The sequence below is a fragment of the Gallinula chloropus genome (genome assembly GCF_964237585.1).
Source record: "Gallinula chloropus genome assembly, chromosome: 3".
Lineage (NCBI taxonomy): Eukaryota > Metazoa > Chordata > Aves > Gruiformes > Rallidae > Gallinula > Gallinula chloropus.
The window spans coordinates 10,554,073-10,569,235 of NC_140087.1; the positions used below are offsets into that span (position 1 = coordinate 10,554,073).

The 15,163-nt window shown below is 43.1% G+C and overlaps 1 protein-coding gene across 3 annotated transcripts in view; it reads left to right on the forward strand.

Annotated features, from left to right (window-relative positions):
* The window catches only part of CDK19 (cyclin dependent kinase 19), a gene marked incomplete at its 5' end in the record, with an annotated part of 123,502 nt that extends 115,534 nt beyond the window's left edge, over nt 1-7,968 (forward strand). For all 3 annotated transcript variants that reach the window (XM_084261241.1, XM_084261242.1, XM_084261243.1), the window contains 2 exons: nt 2,971-3,237; nt 6,399-7,968. In XM_084261241.1, the coding sequence (XP_084117367.1) occupies nt 2,971-3,237; nt 6,399-6,530 (399 nt within the window). In that variant the 3' untranslated portion in view covers nt 6,531-7,968. The remainder of the gene's footprint in view (nt 1-2,970; nt 3,238-6,398) is intronic.
* Between the last annotated feature and the right edge of the window lie 7,195 nt (nt 7,969-15,163).

The window sequence follows — 15,163 nt, forward strand, 5'->3', positions numbered from 1 at the left end:
CCATCACAATTCACTTCAGACAAAAATACTGTTTTCAGAACAGATGTAGATTCTTCTGTACTGAGAACAGGTGGTAAAGACCTGCATTTTTGTGCCCAGATAGTTTTGGGGTTTTTTTTTAGAGAGGAAAGAGACACCTACGCAAAAGCGCAGTGAAATTTGATTGTAATTTAGGTAGTAGCTTTGCTTCAACTCTCACAACTTCAAAACCATGAACAAACCTTATGAATTTAAATGACTCTGGCTTTTGTTAGGTCAGTGCATTTAAAAGTAAATATCAGTGTTTTTCCTGGGAGTGTTGGAGGGGGGGAAACAATGGCATGTTTATATTCAAAACAGCCATTATATAAATGTTCTTTGAGATTGTTGGGGACAGTCACGTATTTGTGTGCTCCAAATGAAACCTATTTCAGACCATTCAGGTACTTTACTTCACGCTTTCTCCATTGAATATGTTCTCACAATATAGAAAATGTGAAGCTAAAGGAGATTTTGAAAGGTGGATCTGTGCCAGGTTGTGTTTCTTCATGATGATGTTGCAAGTGAAAGGATCCATACTTTTTTTTTCTTCCTTTTAGTTTATGGTTCGTTTTTAAACCCATAAATATCTGTATAGTCTTTTGGAAACCTAGAGAAGTTCTCTGTGTTTGTTCATTTGGAATTTGCATCTGAATTAAATAACCTTTAGCATAAGCACCCATTCTTTGAAATAGCCAATCCTTAGGCAGCAAAACTAAATCAAGAGTTTACAAAACAAAGTGAAGAGATTTTCTCATTCAAGTTCTATTAGGTGGGTTTCTGCCGGGTTCATTTCTGGGTGGGGCTGGAATCTTGTGTTGATTATTTGTGCCTGAGAGATGACATGTGGTAGTACATTGGTAATTTTGGACATTTTATAGGTTTATTCATTTAGGAACCACCGTGAACTAGACTGACCTGGGGATGATGTGTTTGCTGGCATGAGCTGGTTTTGTGCTCTAAGGTTGTGCAGGCAGCCCGAGCCAGAGTCTGACAGAATAGACCTCGGTGTCTACCTGGGCAGTGGCAGTAGTAGCTACACAACAGAGCAAGCTCAGAGCAGTAAGGTAAATTTTGTGCTAATATCCAAAGCACAAAACATGGCACCTATGACAAACTATTGTCTTCCATTGTGGGAGTACCTGCAGTATTTGCTTACCTGTAAGAAACTGCAGTTTTTCAGCTCTCACAGTAGCAATCACCTCACTTGCATCCAAACACCCCTATTTAAACACAAATTGCAGAATTCTACACAAATACTGCCTTAGTTACTGGTGTTTGTGTAAGTGAAGCTCAAGCCATTTTGAAAAGAAATGGCCTCTTAACAGTATTTTTTTTTTTTTACTAGCTAGCTTGATTAACTTTTAAAATTACATTTAAATCTCCCAGGAATGGAATCTGACTGAGATGGGATTTGAGGACTACAAGCTAGAGGATACATTATTGCTTTTGCTAAATGTTAAATGGAAATGCAAGCCAGCTCTTAAGTCTGTGAAGATGCAAGGCTTATTTGTAAGCTTAAATGAATACATCATTGCAGATTTCATCTAAATTTATCTTGGGAGACTGTTGTGATGAATGGCATAGATACAGATCTTTTATGTCATTTATCTGAGGTAACTAAATGCCTTTTGGTGACTGGGGACATCAGGAATTTTTGCTAGTGGCAGCCAGTTGTCATGATATCTGAGAAACTAATAAAGCAAGGTTTTTATAAAAAGGCTGCCATGCTAAAGCTTTGATAATTATGTAAGCAGATAACCTATCCAGAAATGTTCAGTACAGTGCATGGCGGGAGGAGGAGGGTAATAGGGCTCTTTAATTCAAGCCATGACAGTGGTAGGGATTTTTTCTGTGGTGAACAAGTGACATATCTCACATTTAGAGCGAAATTGCTTTTCTTTGCAATTCTCTCACGTGCTCTGATGGAGCAGCCATCCCTGGTGCTCAGAAGCAGACAGATGGGTGGTCTTTCCTTCTAACTGTCTAACCACAGAGAGCAGAGTTGCACTCTGCTGGTTTTCTAACCTTCCCTCCAGTTCCTTAATACTCTCTTCCATCTGTAGCCCTCTGAAGCCAGAAGCGTACAGTGTCTTCTGCTCCCGTGTTCTCCTTCATAAGTCTCTTCTCCCTTTTGTGGCACTTTTTTCTTTGTCTCTTCCCAGTGTCATCTTAATTGCCTGCCTTCTGTCCTTTTGCTAGTCTTCTTCCCATGCCAGATTCTTCCCTCAACTGTTTCCTCCTCTTTTGCCTTCAGTGGTTTGTCTCTGGTCAGTTGTCACTTTTCTGCTATTTCTGCTGTATCCCCAGCGTTCCCCTCTTTATGAGGAGCTTAAACCCCTTTCTGGTTTTGCTCCAGAACCTTCCTGATGCTGCTACTCGCAACCTGGAAGCAATGAGATCATTTATCTTGGTCTCAGCTTGCTTACCTTTCTGGTGATAACACTGCCGACCTCCTTTGGGTTGTTTATAACCTGCCATTTGTGAAAGCTGGAAAAGTGTTTTGGATTCTGAGTGAACAGGCACTTGGAATAATTTACTCTGGTTCACCATAGCTGCCACTGAGCACTAGTGAAATGTTGGGGGTTTTGATACAGCTCCTTAGGCAATTACTGCTCTCTAAACAGTTCCTTCCACCCTCCTCTCTGAGTTCTTGGCATGCTGTAGGAGTCACTAGGCTGCCCTTCCAGCGTTAGTCTAGCTTGCTGTGTCAGAAACCCAAACCAGCCACAGCAAACAGCAGAAGGGAACCGCAGATGCGATACCCCCATGAAGTGCACAAAGGCATTGGCAGGATGTGTCTCTCCACACAGGCGGCCTTGCCGTGTGTCCCCATCGCAGGGCGGGCTTCCCTCCATCCCCACAGGCACCGTGGCGCCGGGGCTGGCAGCTCTGTAGAGCTCACAAACGAGTTCGGAGCGAGTGACGGTGTTGTGTTGCTCCTTCCCCTAGAATCAGCAGCCGCAGAACCAACATCAGCAGCAAACAGCACCTCAGCAGCAGCCGCAGGCGGCGCCGCAGCAGCCGCAGCCGCAGCAGCAGAACAGCACCCAGACCAACGGGACGGCTGGGGGCGCTGGCGCGGGAGGAGGGGCCGCGGGCGCGGGGCTCCAGCACAGCCAGGACTCCAGCCTCAACCAGGTGCCTCCCAACAAGAAACCACGCATAGGGCCTTCAGGCGCTAACTCAGGCGGGCCTGTCATGCCTTCTGATTATCAGGTACCTCTTGATTTTTTTGCTGTTTTGCGATTCTGTAGGGACAGAAGGTCGTTTTCCCCCGTCCCTGCTGCAAGAGCAGATCATGGTTTACTGGATTTCTCCTGTGACCTGAGTGGGTGTGCTCTGATTCTTCTGTGTGGGAAGCAGAAGCAAAACGCAGACCAGGCTCCCTCATTTGATTCCTGCCTCATTCTACCTCCTATCATCACACCCATGGAGGGGTTCTGTAGTTTATTCTAAGTCTGCCTCTCATGTTAAAGAAGAAAATGCATGTTAGCACAGGAGAGATGTTTTGGTTCAATAGTAAGATTGATGCTGAAGCAGGGCACAAAGACACACCTTGTTTCTAATGGGACCTAAGTTGAATGGATTTCATGTTTTCCAGTACAGTAGCATTCATAAGTAAAAGCAGAGCAGTATTACTGAATTATCTTTGGATTTGCATACTTGACTCTGCTTACTAGTATTATATTTTCCACTGAAAAAGAAAATAGAAGTTATTGAGCTTACAGGGATCTTCAGTACTTGCTGGGGCGGTGATGAGTTTAAAGCAGAAGACAAAGGTAGATATTAAAGGTAGATTTAAGCCATAGAAAAATGTTTGGGATTCTGCCACTAGCCTTCAAGAGGATCCCACCTTGGAGAATTATTTTCTCAGGCTGCTTTAAACTTAAAATAAGCAGCTTTTAGAAAAAACAGCTCTGGAGTTGCCTTGACTCAGCCCTCCACAGCTTCTCCGCAGACAATTGATCTCTCAGTGCCAGACATTTTTCTCCCATTTCTGTTTTACTCTTTTAATTACAAATGATCATGAAGGCACTGAGGGCAATTTAAGGGTAAAGACAACTCAGTTTCTTTTTTGAAAAGTTCCAGACAAGCTTGAGGTCTGGACAGATCACTACAGCTGTCTGACTACACAGTATTTATGGCTGGCCTGTTTTGGTCTGTATTTTGATGACTGGTGTGCAGCATTCGATGATGTCCATTATAGAATCCTTATACAGCTCTGAATTGTTGGCAGAGTTCCCCCTTACAAGTTGCTAGCAGTCTAAATCATTTTTTTTTTTTCCCCTCCCAGATATTTTTTTAACCCCCTATGACTCCTTCCTTCTAAACCTTAACAGCACGGGCATCAAAATTAGGATCTGTATGTTTCCCTTACATCACTCGCTAAATTGTATGGTCTGATTATCTGTTTTTACACTTGCATTTGGTTATCTCTCCTTAAATTCTAGCTGACTGTCTTCTGTTCCAGAAAGGAATGTCTGCAATTTGTCCAAGTCTGACTTTGTTAAAAACAAATTCTCTTCTATGGAACCAAAATAAGCATGGACAAGTTAATGCATTCCTGTAGTCTTATGGCATTAATTTTACTCCATTATATCTTATTCAGAAGTAGGAAGATTCCCTCTGTGTATTATTTAGCTTGTGATTTAAAGCCTGTGTTGAAATTTTTTTGTGGTTCCCCCACCCCTAATACATGCTGCTTCCACAAATGACAGTGCAAATTCCTTGTTGAATTTTAATGAGCATTCCTTATGTGACCTTGGGGTTTCTGCTTAGCATGGTAAGCTGGTGCTTTTCACCCAGAACGAGCTGCTATAAAGTCATAGCATTTATCACAGTGCTTTTTCTTTTCTGTTAGAAGTTGCAAAAACTTTCAGGATTTTGAGGTGATTTCCAGATTTCAGACACTGTATTAACAACTTAACCACATGGGCCAAGTATCATTTGCCTGGTTATTAACAGCATACCTGCTTTTGGGAGGCATCTCTTCCAACGCCAGTGTGCTGTTATCTCCTAAATGATCCCTTAGAAACAAGGGGAATTACTCCATACAACTATTAGTTATATTGATATTATGTTGAGATAGAGAGGTCTTTCTCTCTGGCTTCAGCGTGCTTCACCTTGAAATCAATGTTCACATACTACATTAGCCAACACTGAAAAAGTACTGTGATGTTTTTCAGGTTAAGTATGTTCTACAACTGATGTAGAATATGTGCAGAAGCAAAGGGCAGAAGTGTTTTGCACTGCCTGAACCATAGGTTCCTGCTGTTCATTGTCCAGCTCAGGAGTTGTCAGGAGGCTTTCACAGCTCTCCTGGGTGGGATCTCATAGTCAGATTAGAGCACTGGCTGGGGTATTGCCTTCACTGAGCAGATGTTTGGTCTGCAGAGGATGTTGTATCCTTACAGACCCACTACCTCCATGCAATTTCCATTCAGAACTCAAACTTCTCCGGAGGCTTTCTGTAACTCATAATCCTGATGTTTAATTAGGATTTTTCCTGATTAAACCCTGAAAAAAACCACTTTTTTCTAGAAAATTGCTGTTCACCACATTCTTGCTGATGACCCTTGGACAAAGCCAGGTAAAACCTGGATAGGCAAATGATGTATTTTCATTGATTTTGGACAGGCAATGGATATGGTATGAAAAAGGCAAATTCAGCATGCTGGAGGTCACAAATGGTCCATGAATTTGGCTTGCTGGGATTGGGGTCCACAGAGCTGGCATCCCAAACCGTGGAGGAATGAAAAAAAACCCAACCAAACCTTGGGAAAATGAATGTAAAGTTATTACACATAAATATGCTCATCTTTAAGTACTTGTCCTTGCCTGCAGTAGATAAGGCAGCAGGTTGAAAGACTCAACTGAAATAATACTAATTTTTAAATGCTACTGGCCATTTTTTTTCATTTAGATAAATTAGTTAATTCTTAGGTGATGGTTGTGTCTTTCTCAAGAGCAGAGTAAATTGTTTCTCTGTAACATTTAGTATTGCCCATCTCAGAAGGGTGTTTGTGGCCTGGCAGTTTGGTTGTGCATGAATAGCGCCTACAATAATGACAGACAGATGTTGAAGAAACAGCTGCATTTACAAGTGGAATCTGCTCTCTCCTGTGTATTTTTCCCTCAAAAACCGGTGCACATGCTGTGCTTGTAGGTGTCTGCCAGTGACCCTGTGTATTTTGGGTGATAAGGCTGACTGCAGATCAGATCAGTTACTTCTTTGTGAGTCCTTCAGCAGTAACCCTGTTGAGTGGGTTTCTCCGACAGTCGTATTGTCCTGAGCTGCAGAGGTTAACAGTTCCCTGGGCTGCGTGGTCCTCACAGGCTGGTTTTCATTCCCCTGATGCCACTCTCTTTTCCTGCAGCACTCCAGCTCACGCCTGAGTTACCAAAGCAACATTCAGGGATCTTCTCAGTCCCAGAGTACAATGGGCTATTCCACGTCGTCTCAGCAGAGCTCCCAGTATCACCAGTCTCATCAGTCTCACAGGTACTGAGGGAGCTAACAGACTGCACTCAGAAAGGAACGGACTAAAAGCCAGAAGACTCCAGCAATATGAAGTTCATAACAATGAGAAGAACCAAAAATTAAAAAATAAAAAGCAAACAAACTGTGATGCAGAATTGAAATTCATGATGACAAAAGGAAAACTTCACTCACAGAAGACTTTTCCCCCTCCTCCCCCTCCATCCCTTTATTGCCATAAAGGAGATTCTCGTGAGGTTTTCCTTCCTCCCTGCCCTTGCATGTGCTCCATTGTGGTTACTCTAATGAAACCTTCTGATCTGAACCCAGCACTTAACTTCTTTAACCTTTGGAATTTTGAAGGATTCCTGGTGCACCTTCCTTTATGCTGTAGTGATTGCCATAAATCTGTCTTTTCAATCTCTTTGATGGGATTTTAAAGTTTTAAAATCTTGAACTCCCAGGCTTTCAAGCTTGTATATAGTTAGTTTTATACTAGGCAAACCAGTTTAGCTATACAGGTATATTGCACCTTTTTAAAGCACTATGTTATTTTCACAGGATATTACTGTTTTGCTCATGGATGTCAAGAACAGCAAAATTTTACTGTTCCAGAGTATTTTACTATTCTGTTTTTATTAGTCTAGTTTTCAGGCGAGGTCTTAAAAATAAAAAAATTAAAAAGTAAATAAAATTTTAAAAAAAGAAAAAGGATAAAAGAAAAAAATCCCATCCGAGTCTCTGCAGCAACAAATATGCTTCATGCTACTGGACTGAATGCCAAACAGAAGATTGCTGATATTTCTTAACTCGTTCACATTGAATTCTTGAAATCACAGTGATCATGCTGTGACTAGTTTTAAATTAAGCGTTATTTTAAGTGGAACCAGGACAGTCACATAGAAAGGAGATGCTTTCAGGATCTGTTGGAACAGAAGAATGGAATGTCTTCCCAGGCTGGACACCAAAATAGTCAGGAAAAGGTATTTACTGCCCTCAAGTCTCAGTAGGAATGTGGATGGTGGGCTTGTTTTTTCTGTTAAGCAGCTGATTAATGTATGTGAGAGTTCTACAGATTTAGCTTTCTTTCACATTCCTGAGTCAGCTTCCTAAATATAAAGGTGACAGAAATCCTAAGACTTGCAAAAACAAACGCATTTAATCACTTCATGTTAGAATTAATAACGAAGAGAAATTGCTGTGCAGTTTGAAAAGCATGTTGAAAAACCATTCCTTTTTTTTCCATGTTTCTAATGCATATTCCGTGTCCCCCACATTGCTATGATTAACCCAGATTAGTTACACCAGATGCGCTTGATTGCACTAAAACGTTCCTTTCTCCCTAGAGCAAACATGTTTTGATTGTGCCTAAGGACTGTAAGTGGATGGGGAGCTGGCAGAAAATCCCCAGTAAATAAGCAGGAGTTCAGAAGCATAATCAGAGGTTCATTGTCCAACTTCTGCCACCACAGTTTATTCGGAGAGACACAACATGTAATTTGGGACAGCTCCGTTTTTCCTGCAGAAATAAGGCTGGCTCTTGTTGCAGAAAAAACCTGGAAAAATGTGTTTAGAAAGCTAATAGGGGCGTGACGTCAGCGAGCTCCTACAGCTGGGGCGCGGAGAAGAGCTTGGATGCAAACGGTGAGCGCTACCGGCTTCCGCGCCGCGGTGTGTTCCCTTTGTCCCGTGTCCCTGCCAAACGGACGCGCCTACCCGTGCACCTTGGCACCGAGGTCGTGACCACGCCTGGCAAGATCTGTTTGCTCTGAGGAGAACACTTCTCATCGCAGCCAGACATGTTTCTACTGGATTTGATCTCCCAGTCGCCTGTAGTGCCCCCTTCCCCCTGGAACACGTGTTGTTTTCGTGCCTTTTGCGAGCAGTTGGCTTGCTTTGGCCATACCTCCCATCGTAGATGTTGTTCTTGACAACACCCAGCTTCTCTGGAAAAGCAACTAAAACCTGCTTTTGTCATCAAATGAGTAAGAAGGTGATGAAAATCAAATGAAGCCATTCGAAGCAAAAACATCACAGATTATTTCTGGGGAAAAATAATCTCCCAAAGGATACTTCCAGTGTGTAACCCTTGACATACTACGTCTTATACAGACCCCAGTAGCCTGTTTGAAATAATGCATTTTAATCATTCCTTTATTTTATTTCAGTGAGCCTGGGGTTTCCATTCTTGCTGTAAGTGGGGTGTTTCACCTCTTACTGATGTTAGGAGGAGGTACCTTTGAGTGAATGGATATTTGACCAATACCATAAAGTAACTTTTATTTTATTTTTTAATGGAATTTCACATTTCTGGAAATCAACCTTTGGCAGAGTAATTTTTGTCCCCTCCTGTGCTTTTCACCCTTCTCTTAAAATCCTTTTACCTTTTCCATTACAGTAATCTAGCATATCTTCCCCCTACTGTGACCTGCAGCAGATATCAAAGTCCATATGTCAGAAGGTGGCGGGCAGATGTGTTACCGCTCGGTTAATTAAGGTGGGCTCTTGTGCCAAGAAGGCAAAATCGTGGTATAGACTAATGTGTATGGGGGGGCTGAAACGTCACAGCACTGTAAGGTGCTTTAAGTGAGTGAGTTTCCAGCTTCTAAAGTGACTGCCGTGGCCTCTCTCTAAGCTGAGCTTGCGTTTCTGCCTTGGCTAGGACTGATGCGTGACCGCGTGTCGATCCTCTCCAGCCTTTGTGTGCGCACACAAAGCCCAGCTGACTTCTGCCATTGCCTTCAAACTCACAACTGGGACGAAAGCAGATGAAAGCAGAAGCGTTAGCTGCGACATGTGGGCCCTGCACACTCTTGTGCTTCCTTTTTGGTGGTGAAATAATTCACCTTCTTTCCTGGGGCGCTTGGCACACGTTGCCAGGGTGGGCAGCAGGCATAGGGAAGGAAGCCTTGCTCGCTGGGGGTCATCCCATGAGGTATAAATGCTCAGCTTTCCAAAGCGAACTGTGCAGGGTGCCGTGGGAAGCCAGGACCACACCATAATTATGATGGTTTTTTGCCTGTGCGATTTCATTGGTACTCAGCTCTGTCTCTGCCTGTAACCTTTACACCCTCACCAAAGTGTTCCATACCGGTACCAAGAGAAGCAAGTGACACGGGCAGAGCTGTCTTCTCCATCCTGCTGGCCTGATAGGAGAGCAAGCTGTTGAGTACAGCTCTTCCTGTCTTGCCTCAGAGGAAGCAGAGGTGTGGGGAACAAATGGGATGAGCAGACCAGCCCACATTGGTAAAGTTTACGTAGCGCAAACTGCACAATGAAGGAAAAATATTGGGAAAGCTGCGAGTCCTGCACTGTACCTGTGACACTGTATCTGGAGAGGGGGAGGGAAGAGCATTCCTAGCAGGAGGGGTGGCAGGAAGCTAGACGTGTTCAAATATGTATAATATTTTATATAAACATAATAAGCTTAGTTCCCCTTCATAATCTTCAGGAATGGTACTTTAACACCATTAAGCAAAGAATTGTTTTAGGATTAAATAAATGTATTGTACATAAGGCCATACGTAATCTTCTAAAAATGTCGCCAGACAGGAGCGATGTGTATTACTATATGAAAAAAAAAAGTCCTTAATGCACTGTTATCTCCTAAATATTTAGTAGTAAATTAATACTATTTAATTTTTTTAAAAATTTGTCTTGTGTAGACACTAAAAAGTATTACACAAAATGTGGACAGAACATGTCCTTTTTAACAGCAATTTAAAGAACTTTTTATATATGTAAGGTAGTATCTTTTCAAATTGTTCTAGTTGTATTTTCCCATGTTTACTATTTGTGGAAGTGTGCCTGTCTCTCTCTTCAGTTTTGGGTTTTTCTCTCAATAGCTTCACGCACGCATCTTTCGTTTTTTATAGTTTTCATTGGAAATGACTCTGTGTGCGCCTCACGCTGCCACAGCAACTTTGCCGCTCTAGATCTGTGGAGGCCACATTTGGCAGTGCCCGTGCCAATGGGCTAGCAAAACCACAAAGCAAAACACTTGTTCCTCATTCTAGAGTTGAGAGTTTACTGGGGTTTTTTTTAAGTTGTCCGGATGTCACTCTTGCAATGACTGTTAAAATTAAACTATGAGTTCCTTGCATTTATTTTATATTCTTGGTTGTAATGAAATGGAATTGACTTTGCTTCAGTGTGAATTTTTTTAATAAAATAATATACATTTGTAATAATAATAATAAAAAGTTCAAATCAAGTAAGCGTGCTGAAAAGTTTCTGTAAACATTGGCTTTGGGCTACCGAGGGGGAAAATAGAGCCCACAAAATTGCAGTTGTAATTACATTCAGGATGTTTATGATATCACACACCACACAAAACAAAGCTTGCAAAACCTCAGAGCTGAAATTACAGCTTTTAAAATGCCCACGAGGATATTCATGGTTATGTGTCTATCAAAATAGAATGAAGCCTTATGGAAAACAGAATTGATGGAGTTGGTACTCTTCGGTTTTGCCCTCAGCTTAAGTGTTCGGACGTGCCACGCCAGTGCTGTTTGAGATTCATTGTCTCTTGCATGTAAATCCTATAGATGTGTCTTCTGAAAGAAAAACAAGGCTGGTTTAACTGCATTCTGAAGCTTCTTCCTGATGGACCTTGGAGGATTTCAAGTATTTTGGGTGCCTGCATGGAAAGCATGAGCTAGAGCATATCGGCGGGGTTTTGTGTGCTTTGCTAACCTGTGTGTCTCTGTTCCATCTAACCATTGTCTCACAGGTGTTCCCCACCCACCTTCTCCATAAGCATTGCCTGCCTAAAATGCTTGGGATTTGCTGCAGGTCACATTATGAAAGAGGCTTCACTTTCCCATGTGCCTTTCAAACAGGGTTGAGAATAGAAGTAGCCTGTTGCCAAAAAGCTTAGTCTGCGTCTCTGACACCTCATGGATAAAGAGCTGTTGCTTCAGCCTCAGCACAACTAAGCGTCCCCAGCTCTGTGACCTTCATAGTTTACTTTCTGCTTCTGCTGTCCTCTTTGTTGGTAAGATTGTGCTTAGTCAGCAGGTTTGACTTGGATGGCCTTAAAACTTCCTATGTTGGCGCTTTCCCAGTCTTTATTCTTCTACAGCATCTCTCACTGGTTTCCCTACCTGGTCATGCAATTCACAGTCTAATCCAGGCTCATCATACTGATCCAAGTTATGGTGTCATCTCCTTTTCTGTCCTTGACAGCTAGACAACTTAGATTGCACAGCTATCCAGAAAGTTGCAGAGTAGGTTGTTTCTTGGCCTCTTGCTTTGACTTGTTGCTTCCCACTTCATGTCACTGCCCTGCCTCTGCCATCACTGTTGCCTTAAATGTAAAGCTGTTCTCTTCGCTTGCACATCGCTGCCAAAGCGTGCGGTTACCCCATCCCTCTTAAATCAAGTTACCTCCTGGTCAGCTGCCACATCCCCCGTATTAGATTTCCAAATAAGCACTGTTATGCTCTGTTTCCAACTGCCCGTTGTTTCTGAAGACCTGTTGCATGTATTTCTGCATCATTTCCTCCAAGGTGTTGGGACAGATGCACTTCTGTTGCAGCTGAACTTTGGTTCTGGCAGATGCTCAGCCCGCAGGCCTAACCGCAGCTCATCCTGTCGTGAGGCTATCGGGGAGACCACAGCGCCAAACCAGAATCCAGATCCCAGTTTGGCTGGAGACTGGGCTGATGAGTGGCCAAAACTGCAGGAATGTGGCAGAAAATACAACTACAAATCAACCACTTCACGCTATAAATATCTGCAGCCATTGGCGCCCGTTGAACTCTCCTTCCATAGCAGCTGGCTGTGTGGTGGTCGCCCCTTGAGTAGGGACAACTCTCAAGGTTACTGCTCAAGGATGTGGGATCCCTTACCTGACGCCAGGCAGTCACAGCTGGGTAAGTGACATTTTTGATGTGTGTGTAACATGTAAGATGTGTATAGTAAGCTTATGCAATAAGTTTTATATCCCATACTAACTGTAGGCATAGCAAATGGTATTGACACCAATCTGTCAATACTTGTCAAACCTTTATGTACCTACATTCACCGATTAAAAGTCAATAAACTACTGGGTGAGATCTGAGTGATCTCTGACTCCTCTGCAACAGGTCTCATCTGCATCCCTCATCAAAACCCTTCAGCTTTGCTGTCTATGGAAGTTTAATTTGCCACAAGCTGCTTCCGTGTTCTGAGTCATACCCATAGGGTTAATGTAAGCTGTCCTGGTGTTGCATTACCCCTTCTGCTCTGTCGTCATCCATCAGTCACCTCCCTGTGCACCCGTCGGAAGCTCCCCGAGCCAGCAGCAGTCATTTCGCCCTGGTATGGTGGCTTTGTGACCAGCACTCCAGGCGCCCTGCGCAGCAAACGATCATCCCTGTGACACCAGGCTTTTGCGCCGCTCGGCAACGCGCCGTCGTAGCGTCAGGAGCGACTTCCCCGGTGCTGTTTGAACACAAAAAGCAGCGTGTTGGTGCCAGGTGTCAATTTGATCTGGCTGAACGTGGAACTGGAGTGAGTGTTGTTCCAATAGCCAGCAGAGATTAAAGATGGCTTTACCTGTGATGGCTTTTTAACAGGCAGCTACTGCTTTTTTACATTCCAGAGAACTCCATGCCCTTGTTTAAGATCGCAGAGAAACCAGCAGCTCTGGTGTATTTTGGTATTTTCACAGTAATGTAGAAAAACATTATCACAGGATGGCTGCAGTTATTTGTTTCATTTAGGAGAAACGTTTATTGGAACAATAATTGTTCGAGGTAGATTAAAACCACCACCAAGGTTGTGAAAGATGTGTGTGTACAGTCATAGCTGAGCTGCCGAAATCGCCGTGGGAGTACCACAGTTGTAATGTAACAGATCTCCAAGATAATCCAGGGTGGGTGTTTAAAAAATATAATTATTATTTGAAGCCTGAAAGCAATGCCAACCTACCTAATAATTCTAATGTAACATGCTTGCCTTGGAATACTGCTATGGGATTGCTTTTTCCAGCTCTGTGTATTGGCAAGGGCGTTGTTCAGACCGTACTGGGCCAGTTCTGCGATGGCTTTGAAGTGTGCTCTTCAGAGCATCTTGAAGTGGAGTGTGTAATGTTTCCATGCACGTTGCATGTGTTGTTCACAGGGCTGGATGACATGTTCAGCAATGTCTGCTGTTAGCTAGAACGCCTTGTGAAGGTGTTTAGTAACAAGTGACATGAAACTGGTGTTTGAAGTCATCACGGGAAGGATACCATGGCCCAAGCCCATTGGCAGAACTGAGTCTTGCTTTGCTCACATTAGCAGTATGTGCCATGAGCACATTAGTAAAGGAGAGGCTGCATTATTTTTTATAGGTGACTTTTTAAAATAAAGAACAAAAAAAACCACCCCCAAAATAAAATCAGGTATCTTCTTCCGAATTGGATGTGATGTGGCAGCCAGCAGTAATGCATTTTATGCAACATCCATCCCACAAAACTTCTCATGTGCCATAAAAACCCCAGTATGCAAAGCGCTGAAGCAAGGAATTCTTCATACCTAGCATCAGCAGACACAGTTTTAATTACGGACCAGGTCCTGATGAATCGTGTGGCTCAGATGTCCTCTTCATGGCCTGCATTTGAGCCTGCATTGGTAAGATTCTTCCCTACATCCACAAATAGGAATTCCTTGGGATGTTAGGGAAGTAAAAAAAAAAAAGGGAGTGGGAGTGTGGAGAGTGTGCAGCCTTTTGATTTTGTAACCAAATTTTAATGCTATCAAGTTTAGGTATCTGAAGTTCTTTAACTTTTAAATGTATTTGAATGTATATTTTTAACATTTAGGTGCTCAAAAACATTTTCTACCCTTATCTGGGCAACCCTGCTCTGGAGAGACAACCTCTAACTCTGCGTGCTGGGCAGGGGCACGATCGTCAGTTCGGAGTGTGTCAGACACTTACATGAGCAGCTGCAGGTCTTTAACCTGTAAGTTTAGGTGACACGGGTCTGTGGAAAAGTTGTTGGAGAAAACACAGCTCTGTGGCAGAAAGGTGAGCCAGGGGACTGAAATGAAAGGCTTAAACTCTTGCAGCAAAAAGCTGCTCTAGTCTTCCAGTTGGACGTTCCAGATTTCCAGTTCGGTTGTAAATTGTCAGATGGTGTTATTGTTGCAAGGTTGTACAGTTCAAAACCAGCTGTTGTTTTCTTGTCATTATCTAACGTGATGAAGAATGAGTAGTTTGTGAAATTATAACCGTGATTTGCTGTTTTCAGCCTATTTTAATTGTACGACTTGTTCTTGCAGTGGTGCAGAAGAAAGAAGGACGGTTTCCAATAGTTTGGGGCTTGGCAGCAAAAGAAGCCCAAAGGAGATGGGGCTTTTCTCTTGCTGGTGGCCTCTTTTCACTGCAGCAGAGGAGATTCAAGCAGACCGATTGCGTTGTGGCGTTGTGTAGTCACAGCAGCTCTTGGGAAGCATTTGGGTTCGAAGGAGAAGCGCTTGTCTCGGGGGTGTAGCGTCACGAGTGTAGCAGGTACACCCTGCAAAGTTGACAGGACTGAGTCACCTTTACAAAATTCCCTGCACATAGCAAGCAGACCGACTCAATCGTGTCAGGAAGTTTATAGACCTTGGCCTCAACCACCCATAAATGCATGACAGTCTGCAGAGTTTGTGGTTTCAAAATTCTTCCCCTGGTAAAAATGGAGCTTTTGTTTAA